This window comes from Chrysochloris asiatica, unplaced genomic scaffold (genome assembly GCF_000296735.1).
Source record: "Chrysochloris asiatica unplaced genomic scaffold, ChrAsi1.0 scaffold00375, whole genome shotgun sequence".
Classification (NCBI taxonomy): domain Eukaryota; kingdom Metazoa; phylum Chordata; class Mammalia; order Afrosoricida; family Chrysochloridae; genus Chrysochloris; species Chrysochloris asiatica.
In genome coordinates this window covers 1,112,167-1,128,360 of record NW_006408893.1, presented here as the reverse complement: position 1 = coordinate 1,128,360, position 16,194 = coordinate 1,112,167, and the positions used below count along the sequence as shown (strand labels likewise).

General features: G+C 43.5%; 1 protein-coding gene across 1 annotated transcript in view; it reads left to right on the top strand.

Annotated features, from left to right (window-relative positions):
• The first annotated feature begins 3,658 nt into the window (after positions 1-3,658).
• The window catches only part of SHROOM4 (shroom family member 4), a 401,166-nt gene continuing 388,630 nt past the window's right edge, over positions 3,659-16,194 (top strand). The window contains exon 1 of the mRNA XM_006876350.1: positions 3,659-3,781. Within this exon, the coding sequence (XP_006876412.1) occupies positions 3,665-3,781 (117 nt within the window). The 5' untranslated portion in view covers positions 3,659-3,664. The remainder of the gene's footprint in view (positions 3,782-16,194) is intronic.

Genomic DNA, 16,194 nt, shown 5'->3' with positions numbered 1-16,194 from the left:
TAATTTCAGTTTAGTCTCTCAAAAGGTCTGGGAGGCAGGTAGGTCAGATCTTATTATCTGAAATTTACACAACAGAAAAATAAGACAGAAAACAACTGAGTGATTATTCTGAGGTTACCCATAGACTTAGTGATAACGTCAGGTTTCAGATGTATGTCTCTTTCCTCCAGAGCTTTTTCCTGTAGTCTACACACATAATTTTAGTAGTCCTTTGTTGTTGTTGTTAGTTGTCATTGAGTCAGTTCCAACTCATAGCTATCTTATGAACAATAGACTGAAACACTGCCCAGTCCTGTGCCATTCTCATAATAATAGTTGTTATGTTTGAGACCATCATTGCTGCCACTGTGCCAATTCATCTCATTGGGGTTTTCTCTAGTTTTCACTGTCCCTCTACTTTCCCAAGCCGATGTCCTTCTCTGGGGAGTGGTCACTGAAGGCACTGACAAAAAATAAGTTTCCAGGAATTGATGGAAATGCAAATTGAAATCTTTCAACAAACTGAGGCAGCACTGGAGGCACTGACTCATCTATGCCAAGAAATTTAGAATACAGCTACCTGACCAACTGATTGGAAGAGATCCATAATGTGGAAATCACCAGACAATATCAATAGTATCACATGCAAGTCTATTTTTTCTAAAGATAATTTAAAAACAGCTGCCACAGTACATTGACTGGATATGCTGGCGGTTCAGACCAGATACAGATGGGCATGTGGAATGAGAGATATAATTGCTGACATAAGATATTTTTTGGCTGAAAGTAAAGAATACCAGAAAGATACTTTATTGACTATGCAATGGCTTTCAATTGTGTGCATTACGACAAGCTATAGAAACCATTGCAGAGAATGAGTATCCCAGAACACTAGATTGTGCTCATGAGGAAGCTGTACATAGACCAAGAAGCCGTCATTCAAACAGAATAAGGGGACACGAAATGGTTTAAAATCAGGAAAGGTGTTTCACCATACTTATTCAATCTGTATGCTGAGAAACTGGATTATATGATTATATGATTATTAGGATTGGAAGAAGATTCATTAACAACCTGTGATATGCAGATGATACAACCTTTCTTGCTGAAAGCAAAGAGGACTTAAAATACTTATTGATGAAGATCAAAGACCGCAGTCTCCGATACGTGTTGCATCTCAATGTAAAGAAGACAAAAATCCTCACAACTGGACCAATAAATAACATCAAGATAAATGGAGAAAAGATTGAAGTTTTTTTCCAGATCAACCATCAGTACTCATGGAATCAAATGATGTATTGCATTAGACAAATCTTCTGCACAAAACCTCTTTAAAATGTTCAATAGCAAAGGTGTCAGCTTGAGGACTAAGGTGTGCCTGACCCAAACCATAGTATTTTCAGTAGCCTCATATGCATGTTATGATGTTGGAGGACAGTACTGGAGGTACCATGGACTGCTAGAACAAACAAATCTGTATTGGAATAAGTATAGTTAGAATGCTCCTTAGAAGCCAGGATGGCCAGACTTCGTCTCTCATACTTTGGACATATTATCAGGAGGGTGTAGTCCCTGGAGAAGGGCATCATGCTTGGTAAAGTGGAGGCTCAGCAAAAAAAGAGGAAGAACCCCAACAAAATGGATTGGCACAGTGGTAGCAGTAATAGGCTCAAGCGTAGCAGTGATTATGAGATTGGCGCAGGCAGTGTTGTGCATAGGGCCACTATGGTTCCGTACCGACTCAATGGTACCTAACAACAACAATATGAGTTGAAATGGACTCAATGGCAGTGGGTTTAGTTATTTTTGCGAGGGGGAGGGTGGTGGAGGATGGGACTGAAATATGCTGAATTTTAACAAGTGACAATCTTTTTTTTTTTTTTTTTTAAAGCTTAAGGTCAAAGTAGGACAGAGCAAATAAATGCTATTATCATTTTTTAGTTGACACATCAGTTAGGAATCAGCAAGTTGAGATGTGGTTCTCCCAAATTTTCTGCCCTCTAAGGAATCGCAAAATAATAAACATAATTAAGATTGTATTTGCAGGTCAAAGTCTAAAGATAGAGAGTAGTTTCACATGTGAGTCATCTCAAAGAGTCAGCTAAAAGGGGGCCACCAAAACATGCAAACTATGGTTTTATTAAAAGAGAAGTCAGGTCAGCATCGTATAATGCAGATAGTTCAGAAGGTTGAAAGGAAAGAACTGACTTGGGCAGACTGTGAGAAAAGTGACTTGGTGGGACACAAAGCAGGCCAAAGTGTGTTGAGGAGGCAATAACAGTGAGGGTATGGAAGCAGAAAGTGGCAACCTTGTCTCCAGAAGGTTGACTGTGGAAGGAAGGGTGCAAAAGTCTGTTTGGTGGCAATGGGGGGAAAAGCTGCACAAGTAAGGGAGAAGAGACAGAACAGGGAAGAAAGAGGAGGAATGTCCTGTTGTTGGATATTCCTTTAAAAAAATTCACTGTCTGCATGTGGCTCCAGAGAAAAACACTTCCAAGTGGAAAGGCAACCTTAACCTTGCCCAGGTCAAGGCTGAGAAATCAGCATAAGATTTAGTAACACGTTAACTTTTGGGGACAATCACTGTGGGTATTTGTTTGTTTTTTGATCTGTCTACAAACCCACACACGCATAGATGAGCAGAGATGTCCTGGACCCTGTTTAAAAGCCTATTCTTCCCAAAGGCACATAATTAATTGATCAGCTTATCAATGAAGGATGCTCTTTCCTTCAGGTTTGTTTAGAAGTAGACACAATACTGCTAGTCATAAAACTTGTTGATTCTTGGCTTGGTCCTCTTAGTAGAGCAAGTGCAAAGCCATGCCAGGAACTCCAGATGACTGAAACATACACAAGTGCAGTGATACTCATACACGCCAGCTCGGAGCCAGGATGCAGCTGAGTCCAAGCAGGGGACATCCTCAAAAAACAGTTCTTCATTTGAAATAAGCTCCAGGGCAGTATTTCACAATGACTCCACACACCTAAAGCTCAGGCACACAGAGCAGTCTACACACACAGTCCCACTGTGTCCGCTGGCTTGTTTACTTTATTTACCATACCTCTAGGCAAGATCCACAAATTAGCCGCCTTGTAACCCTCCCAGAACCGTGTTCTCGGGACCTTCAGAAGAAAAAGTTAAAGAAACAAGAATGCACTGACCAGGAAACCAACATTTAAGCCCATTCAGCCATGCGGGCCGTCCACACTAATGGTTTTCACCTCCCATCGCCTAGGCTGGCTGGAGGGGCGGGGAATGGGGTAGTAAGGAGGAGGACCAAAGTGGGGGCCTTCCTGAATGAAACAATGTAACAATTGATGTTCGGCCTCGCCTTACTCCCACTCCCCAGCGATCCTATAGGCGCGATCCCAGTGACTCCCCTGCCCATTGCTCCGTTTTCTTGTCCATTACGTGCTATCTCTCCGCCTCTCCATTTTTTCCCCTTTTCTTTTTTTTTCCCTCTTCTCCTCCCCCCGCCCCCCACCTTTCCCCCCTTTTTCCAACTCCGTGTCATTTCCTCCTTGTGCTCGCTAGATGCCTGAGCGTCTCCAGCCCAGAGAGTAGGCGGAACAGGGCGGTCCGGTGTGGCGTAGAGCTGGAGGGCGATGGTGGCGGAGTTGCTGGGGGCGGAGGCAACGTAGCCCCCGCGTAAAAAAGCCTGCTGGCGCCTGAGCGGAACCAAGGATGGAGAACCGGCCTGGGTCTTTCCAGTACGTCCCAGTGCAGCTGCAAGGGGGGGCCCCCTGGGGCTTCACCCTCAAGGGGGGTCTGGAACACTGCGAGCCGCTCACAGTGTCTAAGGTAAGAGCTGGCGGCTCGGTCCCGGCACCCAACTTTGAATGGGCAAGAGGGTGTGAGGGCTGCCGCAGATCTGGGCCCTCAAACCAACTTTGAAACTTGGCCCAAGGTGGGAGTGAATGCCCCCAGAGGGGCAGGAGCTGCGCAGCAGGGTCTGAACAGCAGTTCAGGCTCAGACACCAATCACTAAGAGGGACTGAAACATGGGATGAGAGCATGGCTGGCTCCAGGCTAGAGCCCATCGCGCAGACACACTAGGGAGGGCGCTGAGGCAGTCTTTGCTCCCCCACGCCCGGGCGGCTGCTCTCTTCGTTTTGGGCTGGAGGAAATTTGAAAGGACCTCCTTGGAGGGCCATGCGCCCCTGCGGGACAGTGAGTAGCTCAGGGTACAAGCAACAGGACTTTGCAGATAGATCACTCACTGGCCCCTCCAGCGACTTGTGGGCCGTCCCGCTTGGGCAGGTTGCAGGGTGTGAGAGAGGAGATGAGTCCATGGTGACTTTTGTCAGTCTCACTTTCCATGGCTATCCGCCCGCCTCACATCCATTCAGCTCGCGGAGCGTTGATGTAGCTGGCCTTTCCCTTCCTTTGGAGTCCTGCCCCAGCGCTGGCGAGATTTCCTGCACGTTGAGGAGTGTAGAGAAAACTTGCGCCATGGAGCTCAGCTGTACTGTAGCTGCCTCTGCCAGGGTTTGTTTGTTTTAGGAGGCTGTGATCTACTGGAAGCCAAGTTACAACAGCAGACAGGGGAGAAGAGCTTTCCCAAGTGCTCAGGAACCCCACAAACGAACCGCCTAGGTAGGGGTGAGAATGGAGGGGGGTGGGGAACGGGATGGGGGCTGTTACTGGGAAGAGAAAGTTTGCAAGACGTCTCCCTCTGAGACACAAGATTGCCAGTGGAACGAACTTCACAAAATTTATCCTAATTTTTAGTTGTTTTTTATTTTTGTTTTTGCTATTTAATGCTCTCTGGTAGCGTAGTGGTTACGAATCGGGCTGCGAACCTTAAGGTCAGCGGTTCGAAACTGCCAGCCGCTCCGTGGGAGAAAGATGAGGCTTTCTACTCCCGTAAAGATTTACACCTTCGGAAACCCTGTACAGGGTCGCTATGGGTCGGAACCGACTCAACGGCACTTAACAACAACAGCATTTAATGCTCAAGTCTGAAAAGCCCTCCTTCAACCCACTCAAAGTTGTTGACGTGGGTTTAGGCTGGAGATAAGGAAGATGTGACTTCTCAGCAGGGAACAAATGTAACATTTTCTTCTTAAAAAAAAAAAAAAAAACCAAAAAACAACAACAAAAAAAACCCAAAAAAACTTTGGTCACCTCTCAACGGGTGTTCATCCTATGCCTATCATATACCCACCCCCACCCCCACCCCCAATAACCTGTGCTGCTTTCACTTTGCTTTGGAGCTGCTGGTAAACTTGTAGGGGTCTTCAGACCTTGAGGCTCACATTCTTAGTAACTCTGGGGTACCAGTCCAGGGGTGCACCAATCAACTTGAGTAGTTTGTGGTATGCTGAGACATTTAGGGAGGCTGGCATGGGATACCACAGATCTTTAACCTCCCCAAACACCAGTAACAGCTTAGATCTTTATCCAGCACACTCCTCTCCCATACGGGTCATGTATTCCTAAGGAATAGGAATATGTACTTCTGAGATTCCTTTGTCATCCACAGCCACACCCCATCTAAAGATACTCTATTTACCTTTAGTGTTCTCAACATAGATTTCTTTAGAGCTTAATAAACTTACTTTTTTTTTTTAAACTACTCTCAAACCCGTTTGGGGAGGGAATTCTGGCCTTCAGGAATTTATTTTAATCAAACCTGCCCTCTTTTACCCCCTCTTTCCACCAAGGTTATGCAGCCCTCTGCTGTGTGGTAGTTCTTCACTTTCTTTTTCTCTTCACAACTCCCACAGAATTTCCACAGTTGGCCCACGCAGCCTACCTTAGAGAGGTCATTTTTCACCTATGCCCAGGGCTGACACATCCTGAGAAGCCCCCAGAGAATGCTTGCTGCTGTGGTCCCAGATTATTTTGTGAGTCCGAGCAAGCATGACAAGGGGTGTTACTAAGTATGAGGCAGCTAGCAATTTGTGGTCTGGCTTGGGGATTATTTGAGGGTAGATGAGGGTTTTACTTGGCCAAGCTGTTGAGGAAGTGCCTCATGTGTTGAAAGGCAGGATGCTTTTTAATGATTCCTTTTCCACTGAATGTACAATTGACCCCTATTATAAGAAGGCTCATTATTACATGAATTTGGCTATGTAGGGAATGAAATCACTTCTATCATTCTTCTCAAATAGCCTGGCTCCTTAAGTAAAAGCCAGAGATAACCTGGTTAGCCCCAACATCATATAATAAGGAACATAGTATTTTTAAGTGCAATGGTTGCGTGATTTTTTTTTTTTTTCTGCCAGATTGCTCTGTCTTGGTTTTTGTTTCTTTTTATGCTCAGAGCAATATTGTTCTGAACTTCGTCTCAAAAATAACCTCCTCAGTCTGTACACATTGGCAGGGATGCTATGCAGAGCAGTGAAAAGAGAATTGGACTTGCAGATCTGAAACTTGAATTCTATTCCTTGCTCTGCCACTTGTTAGGCCTGGGACCCTAGGTCTATCACTTACCCTTTCTGGGCCTAGACGTCCCCATGTCTAAAATGAGATTCAACTTGGTGGTCTTTAAATGAGACGATGACAATCTGGTGGCCAGCTCTCCAGCCCTTTTATCCTATAAGGGGAGATAATGCTTGAAGACTGTGATACTTTTATTCAGTTGCATAGTGTTATTGTTTACAGTGTACTCCCACACTCCTTATTTCATTAGCTTCTTATAGCCAGCCACCCTGTGAGACATTCAAAGAAAGTTCTAGATAAACTGATGAAAAAACTGATGCTGCGATGCAGTCAGTAGTTTGTCTAAGTCTATCATACAGTGATCAGTGGTAGGTTCAAAGTCAATTGCATTTTTTTACCACTCAGAGTTGCTTGGTTCTTCTGGTAGTGCCACAGTTTGTGAAGGAACATGGATGGGGCAATTAACTTTTCAGTTCTGTATCCAGTCTTAGCAATTTCTTTCTTATCCCAGTGACCCTTTCCATGCCAACTTGTGGTTCAACTATAGGTGAAGACTGGGTAATTGTAGGTACTTTTAGATAGGATCTAGGCACAGACAGTAAGAAAAGACTATTTTGATGACCCTACATTATTTAGGATGATTTCAAGTCAGGCATAGAGAGAGATAAGGTATAAGAACTATGGTGGGAAAATGTTGGGAAATCCTTACTGGTGTTATGTATGGGGAAGAAACAGAAGCAATTTGTGTCTGGGATGATGCAGTGTACATGCTTGGAGATATCCTGTGGATCAACTGGAGACATTTGAGGTATGGGGGAATTTGAGATAAAGTGGGAGAATATGTCTAGCTCATATTTGTCAAGGGAGACCCTTTGGATCAGGAAAATAACCAGGTTGGGGAAATCATCAATTCCTGTGATTTCCCTGAATGTGGGGAATTTTGCTTCCCAATTTATGAGGACTATTATAGTCTCTTCTGGCAGTCAAGTGACAAAGAAAGAGGAAGTGTTTTTAAAAAGAAACTATTGATTATATCAAGTGTTAAGGGATGATTTATGATTTTACCATGCATTGTGGTAGTCTTAGTGAGATCATGAGAACAAGTGAAAAAAATATGATCAGTGAGAGAATTGGGTCTGTGATCTTGGTGTTAATTCCTTTGGCTAGAGTTTTATACTACCCCATTGACCCTAGAAGCTTGTCAGGATGAAATGGTTTTTTCCACTTTTTTACTACCAAGATAGAGATCTACTTTGGTAGTATAGAGGCTCATTGATGAAGTTGGCTCCCTGCATTGGAAAAGATCCTCTTTGGAGATGGGTGACCTTTCCAAGGATCTGGCACCAATGAGTCTATATCAAATAATAGGTTGCATACACTAAGTACTGGGCTGCTAACTTCAAGGTCGTTGGTTCAAACCCACCAGCCGCTCCTTGGAAATCCTAGACAGGGTAGCTATGAGTTGGAATGACTGGAAGGCACATAACAACAGCATCCTCCAGTGACGTGTGCGTCTGTGTGTCTGTGTGTGAGATAGAGTAAGGAGGGAAGGAGGTGAAAAGCAAGAGAGAACAAGAGAGAGACACACACATATATAGAAATACTGAACTGGAATGTGAGACTGCTATATTCATTTTGAGTTCTTAGAATTGTGCCTTTGAGATGACTGAGGGTGAAAACAAGAAAGGGTGACCAGTGTGGGGATGTGAAAAGAGGAGGAAGAAAATCAGGAGGGAGGACAGAATAGGGCAGATGTACACACTATGTATTTGTCCTTTTTCTGGTCCATTTTGGTGGGAGTTTCCATCTGGCAAAGTGAGGAAAATAGGGGATGGTTACTACCTTAAAAGGAATCCCCGGGTAGCACAGACAGTTAAATGCTTGACCACTGGTCAAAAGGTTGGTGGTGGTTCATGCCTACTCAAAGCTGCCTCCAGAGAAAGGTCTGATGATCTGCTTCCAAAATGTCGCAGCTTTGAAGACCCAGTGGAGCAGTTCTACTCTGAGCACGTGGGGTCATCATGAATTGGAATTGACTCTACAGCAACTAACAACGACTGCTGCCCTCGAGCAAAGTAGGGCAGGAGGTGGGCATTCTGGAGAAGAAAGAAGCTCCACACACTCTAAATGGTCCTACACTATGTTGCTATATTGTTTTACCCTCTCTATAGCTGAGCCCCTATTTGCAAAATTGGGGTTGGTGTTGTGTGCTATTAGGTCTGTTTCAACTTATCGAGACCTTATAGGACACAGTAGAACCTGCCCCATAGGGTTTCCTAGACTGTATTCTTTATGGGATCAGATTGCTAGGTCTTTTCTTATGTGAAACAGGTTCCAACTTGCTGTCTTTGGGTTAGCAACTGAATGCTTCAACCATTCTACCTCCAGGGTTCCTAGGTATACCTTGCTCCATCTCTGTTATCACAGTTGATGGGAAAAGCAATTGAGTAAGCTCTATATTGTTGGTTGTCTTTAACCTAAGAAAATGGTGTTCCTAAGATAACCCTAAGGAGCTCTGGTAACGAACTGGTTACGAGATTGGCTGCTAACCTCAAGGTCAGCAGTTTGAAACTACCAGTTATTCCTCAGAAGAAATATGAGGCTTTTCTGATCCTGTAAAGATTTACAGCCTCAGAAATCTTAGCAGGGTTGCTATGAGTCAGAACCGATTCCATGGCACGTCACCAGCACAACCACCAAGCTGACCCTGGAGTCCTGGTGTGGCGCACGCAGCCATCAGGTTGGTTTGAACCAAAGTTGGTGGGTGGATCAGACTCACCAGCCGCTCCTCGGAAACCCTGTACAGGGTTGCTATGGCTCAGAATCAACTTGATGGCACCTAACAACAACAACAACAACAAGTTAACCCTGGCAGAACATGCTCCTTAAGTGGTTTTTAGCCTCTTACTCAATCCCACACTGACCTTATTTTTAGAAGAATCAGGCAAAGAGAAAGTTGAGATTCGAAGAGAGGCTAAGCCCTATTGAGGTTTTATGCCTGGCAGGAAATTTTGCTCTAGTTTTAAGTTGTTGTTGGGTCCCTGGGTAGTGTTATATGATGAACGACAGTTTCTGTGAAACCACCTTAGTTGTTTTACAGGCAAGGCTCAATCCCAAACCAGGGCCTGGCACTCACAAAGGGACCTTTATGGAGTTTAGTCCAGTCTGATAACTCCTCTCCTTTCCATCTCTGCTTCTAGAACCAGCCAAGGTCTATATTGCCTTAGTTTCTCAACTTACTCCCCCCTACCAGAAACTGAGTCTATTTGGGGGTGAGGGGTAGGGACTCCATCAGGGTTGTACAACTAAGGTGGGAGGAAGGTGGAGCAAGAAGATTGGGTGGTGTGTCCGACAGCCCTTGGCTAATCTTTGGGTACACACACATTACTTGTGGCCCTGTTGGCTGTCAGAATGCCCTGTTCAGATCCACACATATGTTTCCTGAAGTGAAAAAGGTCAAGCCTTTTAGAGGATTTTTCTCTCCAAAAACATAAAGAAAATTATTTAACTCCCGTTGGAAGATCTGAGCACTATCCCTTAAAAACAATGAAAACTGTTCCCCACTTTGCTCCCTCCAACTCCTTCCCCAGGAATTTCTCTAAAGACAAAAACCAGACTCAGACTTGAGATTGGTTATTATGGTGTGATTATCTGGAGGGCTCATCAGGATTTTTATAATTACACTTGTCAGACCAGGGGTGGGGGTGGGGGTAAATCGTGATACACCTGAGAAAAGTTAATGAAGAACAGCAGAGATTATGTGAAGGGTTGAGCTCCAAAGGGCGGAATCAACTCAGGGCTGTTAGAAGCTCCACGCTTCTCATTTATAAAAGATATTCTTGGAAAATCATCTATTCAAAAGTTAGGGACAACAAATGTAGATTACTTGATTACACAGAGCTGGATGAGTTTGGGTTTATACTACCATCATGGTGTTCATGATGCTCAAGGTGTTCATGTCCTTGATGCTGGGACCAGTGGTGTGTGCATATGTGGTATTAAATTTGTCTCTGAAACAGAACTCCAGGTTTACCTGAGAGTTGGTACCGGAATCACTTTCATTCAGCTTCTGTGAAGCCAATATTTTGTTTCTTATGCCCACCCCCCATGCTTTCTTAAAAAAACCTTCAGTTAAGTCATTAAAGAATAAGTTAAAATACTTTAGGTTTCCTGACTAAAGATTGTGTTGCAAGGACTGGGATTGGGTAAGAGTTTGTTTCTTTATACTCCTTTGCCCCATCCAGTGCAAATAGATCAAGTGGAAAGATTGTTGTATGCATTAGTTCTTCTTCACATCACACTGGCATGTTTACCTGGGCACATAGCCATCCTGGCTGGGCACTGGAGTTACAAGGACCAAGATGGCTGTATGTCTTAAAAGTGAGCCCTAACTGCTCTCCTTTGAGTTTTCCCCCAACCCCGTCTCGTTCAGTGTGAGTCTGCGACTGTGCTTTATCATTGAGTACTTCCTAGTAGCAGCAGAAACACATAGTAACAACAGACACATGTATCTAGTTTGTTTTTTTTTTCATGTCCAGTCTGATTCCCAGCACCCACCAGTTGCTTGAGGCCTACATTTTGGACTATCTCTATTGGCTGCTCTAACGTTTACCCCAAAACCCAACTTTTTTTCATTGGCGTTCACAGTGGGGCCTTCTAATCTGCTGTACCAACTTTGTCCCTCTTGGCTCAGCCACACATCGAGTTGGGGTGACAGAAATTCACAGAGATGAAGGTTGGTAAGGTTTGAAGACACTCAGCAAATTGATGGCAGAATCAGGGGAAATTTTTTCTCACACTGCATTTCTCTCTACCCTGTTTCAGAGAATGATGGACCTTTGTTGCAGTCCTTACTCTCTTATCAACTTGCTGAGTAATCTTGCCATGTGACTTCACCTCTCTGTGCCTTCTCAGACAGGAAGAAAGCTTTTGCTTTATTGAAGGGGTATAATAGCACCAGGAATCTCACCTGGTCAAGGCTGCAGAAATGTGAAAGTTGACAGTCAACAGACAGTTCTTATAGTGCATTGCTGTACACTACTTCTTCCTATCTTTCCAGAAGTGGCTGTTTCCTGGTATGTTATTAGGAACTGCATGTCACATGGTCTGTTAACTCTCACTCAAGTCTTTTAATGTTACATCTGGGAGGAATGCAGGAGGTGGTACTAAATTGAAGGATCAAGGGTTAAGACAAATGAAGGACAGTTCCTTTGTGCTGTCTTCTGGTCCCCATCCTAATGCCACTCAGCAGATTCCCAGCTGTATGCTCTTTCATAAGCTGCTGACAGGAAGTTCTGAGTGGTTTTCATTTATTGCTTTTTACAGTCCGTCAGAAATTGATTTTTCTTTTGGTGGCAGGTGCTGGGTTGAGATGGGATGGAGCTGGAAGTAAATCTGGTTCTGCAAGTCACCCTGGAAAGGAGTTTGCATCTCATGGCTGCAACCCCATCTTTGCTCATGAGAGGATAACAGGCTAAAACCTTGTCTCTGTTGGGCAGCCTTGCTGTTTTCCATCTCTTTTTGTGTTTGGTGTAATTAAGTCCCCTCCCCTTGAAAACTTCTCAATGATAGGTAGCTTTTGATAGTATCTTATCTCTGCTGAGTGAGTGATGATATCTTGGATCCTCATGGAGTCCTGGTGTGGCGCTGTAGGATAAGCACTGGACTGCTAACTACAAGGTCAGCAGTTCACACCCATCAGCTGCTCCTTGAAAACGCTGTTCAGGGTCGTTATGTGTTGGAACCAGCTCGATGGCACGTAACAGCAACAATAACAAAGACAAAATGAGATAAGGATCAAGTCTTGACTCTCATGTTCTTTGGAGACCTTGATTGAGCATTTGGGGCTCTATGTTAACTTAAATTCATAATCAGGGGAGATCAAGACAACAGGCTGAAAAGTAGACTGGGGAAGGACCTGGCTACTCTGCTTGTGTGCATGTGTCTCATTGAGTGGAGGCAGTGTACTTAGGGCTGGTTGCCAGCAATTTCTTGAACCTAAAGGGTGGTTGAGGTGTAGATTTGATGAACTAGGAGAGGCAGTAGTGAGGCAACCAGTTTTTAAAGAGGACCTGCTGTGTGGTACATTCTGCTGCTTGCTGGTGTTTACGTATATCCTCTCTCATTTAATCAATACAGTAACCATACAGATTGCAACGGTCCAGTTGGGAACCAATGGTGGGGATGGCACAGGACTGGGCAGCATTTCGTTCCACTGTGACACGATAGCAGCTGAAACACAGTCTATGTGTATGTTATTTAAGAAAAAAAATAAAAAGGATTCCATTATTGAACATTAAGATTTTTTGGATTTACAGAATTAAGTGTATGAAGTTACAAAATAATTCCAAGACTTGGAGAATTTGGGATTTATGTGAAATGGCAGGATACCTTTAATATGCTGTCTACTGCTGCTGTGATCATGTTGGAAGACTATCCACTATACATCATCTTCTGACTGATGTCTGAATAGCCAACACTTCACAAAACTATGCTAAACCTTGTTTAGCTCTCCTAATAGCTCTCAATTAAGCCTCCAGCCAACCAATCAGCCAGTCAACATGTATTGAACACCTTATAAAGTGTCTACCAAGAAGTGCAAACCCACCAGTTGCTCCTCTGAAGCCTTATAAAGAGTTGCTATGAGTGGAAACTGACTCGACAGCACTTAACAACAACAGTAATCCTAAAGTGGAGTCCTGGTGTGGCATTGTAAGATTAGCACTGAACTGCTAACAGCAAGATTGGTGGTTCAAATCTACCAGCTGCTCCTCTGAAACCCTATATAAGGTTGCAATGAGTCAGATCCGACTCATATTAAGTGCTATCACACTTAATAGCAACAACAACCCTAAAATAGAGAATGCAGTAATAGATAGCCACCGTGGGCGGTGTGGACCCTGGATTCTCAAAAATAATGGATATTTTGTTGAAGAGAGATACTACTGCAAGTTCAGGAAACATAAAGCTTTAAGTACTGAAACTGGAATAGGATCTCAGAACATTTATTCAGTGGGAGGAGATTCCATTGTGACCTGATGTTGTCAGAGAGCTTTGTGTAGGAACACTGCTGGTGCCATGGATTAAGCATTGGTCATCTAAGCAGGGGGTCAGTGGTTTGAACCTACTAGCCACTCCATAGGAGAACAGTGAGGGAGTTTGCGTCCATAAAGATTTACAGCTTCTGAAACCTTATGAAGCAGTTCTACTCTTACAGGGTCTCTGTGCTTCAGAATTGACTCCATGGCAGTGGGTCCCCCTCCCCCCCCCCAACTTGGGGAGGAAGGAATGCATTTATTCTCGTTTGTACAAGTTACTGTCCTAGAGACACAAACAGTAGACTGAAGAATTTGTTCACCCCACAGTGAGCTAACAACAAGCTCCCTGAGGATAGGGCGTGTGGTTTTCATTACTTAATTCACTTATTCATTCATTCATTGTATTGAGCACCTGTTGTAGGAGCTGAACTTTTCTTTTTATGGCTCATGAAACCCTAGCACAGAGCTCTATAAATACTGTTATTATTTATTTTCTAACAAATGCTAATATAGTGTGTACTCTGGGGCAGGCCCTGGTTTTAACATTTTACACATATTAATTTATTCATTAACCCCATTTTACAAATGAGGAAATTGAGGCCTAGAGAAGAGGTGGTGGTTTTGTTGTCTGGTGCCATGGAATCGGTTCCTTCTCATGGTGACCCTATCTATGTACAACAGAATGAGACACTGCCTGATCCAGTCCATCCTCACAATCATTGCTGTGTTCGAGCCCATTTGCAAACACTTGTCAGTTCATTCCATTGAGGGTCTTCCTCCTTTTAACTGATCCTATACTTTACCAAGGAGTCCTCGTGTGGCGCTGTGGGTAAATGCGCCAGACTGCAAAGCCATTTGAACTGCAAGGTTGGCAGTTCAAGCTCACCAGCTGCTCCTCAGAAACCCTATACAGGGTCACTATGAGGCTATTGAAAATACCATGGCTTGGGTCAGGAGCACCTTAGTCCTCAAGCTGACATCTTTGCTCTTCAACACTTTGTTGTTTAAGTGCTGTTGAGTTGGTTTTGACCCATAGATACCCTGAATAGGGTTTCGAAGGAGCAGCTGGTGAACTTGAACCACCGACCTTGCAGTTCAAACCGACTTTGCAGTCCAGTGCATTAACCCACAGTGCCACACCAGGACTCCGTTAACACTTTAAAGAGGTCTTTTGTTGCAGATTTGCCCTTTGATTTCTTGACTTCTGCTTCCATGAGCATTGATTGTGAACCCAAGTAAACGGAAATCTTTGACAACATCAATGTTTTTTCCGCTAATCATGATGTTGCTTATTGGTCCAGTTGTAAGGCATTTTTTCTTTATGTTGATGTATAATCCATGCTATAGTCTTTATTTACTCAGTGTCACCCTGCTTGTGTGACTGGATAAAGAGTCAATGGAGAGCTATTTGATTGTTGCAGAGATAATAAAGGTGAAAAGATTTGTGCCAGGTATTCTGGGCTATAAAATGCAGATTGATAATAGGTAGCCATGTTATTGATTCAGAGGATTAGAGTGAATGTACGAAAAATAAAGCACCTAGCATAGTCACTAAAACTATAAAAATAACAACATAGTTCCAGTCCAAGATGAAAGACCTGCACTGAGTAATAGATGTTGTTGTTAAGTGACTTTGAGTAGTTTCCAACTCATAGCAACCAAGGATCGACAGGTGAGTTTGAACCACTGGTCTTCAGTTCAAACTGACCTTGTAGTCCAGTGCTTATCCTACAGGACACACCAGGGGGGTTTGAAGGGAAATTTTGAAGAAACAAACCTAGGCTCAATCACCATACATTAGCAAGTTGCCAGAGTAATAGCAATAATATATACTATTATGATCTGGAGGAATGAAGGAGTTGGTGTCACAGACAAATCCAAGGTTTGGAATCTGGAAAGCTGTTAGTGGTGATAGCGTTTGAAGGGGGAAGCAGTTTTCATTCTGTTTTGGATCTTTTGAGATTGAAGTGTCTGTAGGATAATCAAGAAGTTTCAAAGGCAGTTAAAAGAGGATTTATTTATGGCCACTGATCAGTTATAACAACATATCATTATTTTAAAAACTGCTTAACACAGGCAATTTACTAATCTGCTGAATGTTATGAAAATTAGTTAATTACCAGATAATCTCTTGCCCCAACAGCCTTGGAACCAGGCCTGCTTTGTGTTTTAATGGGAATTTCTAGCCATAAATGCCACCTCCTCCAATCTTAGGGATGCCAAGTCACAGAAGTTCTTTGTGTATAAGTTACTTAGTACTTTCAAGTGATAGGTGGTAGTGTTGGTGGTTATGTGCCATGGAGTCGGTTCTGACTCATAACGACCCTGTACAGGGTTTCTGAGGCTGTAAATCTTTATGGGAGCAGAAAGCCTCATGTTTCTCCCGTGGAACAGCTGGTAGTTTTGAACTGCTGACCTTGCGGTTCACAGCCCAATTCGTAACCGCTACACTACCAGAGCTCCTTAAGTGATAGGTAAGTCTAGTAAACTAACAAACAAAATAGTAGAAATTGTTAAAAAGCCAATTTTGGGTGTGAAATGTAAAAGTTTGAGGTTGATAAAAAGATAAGTTGACTTGCCAAGGTGTTTAGGGATTGCTTTCTCTATATGAAGAAAATGTGGAGGCAAACCTCAAAACCCTGGAGTTTCAAATCTGTATTTTTATTGTTAGCAGTTTTCTACTTTCTGCATTGTTAAGTGCCGTCGAGTCGGTTCCGACCCATAGCGACCCTGTACAGGGTTTCCGAGGGTGTAAATCCTTACGGGAGTAGAAAGCCTCATCTTTCTCCC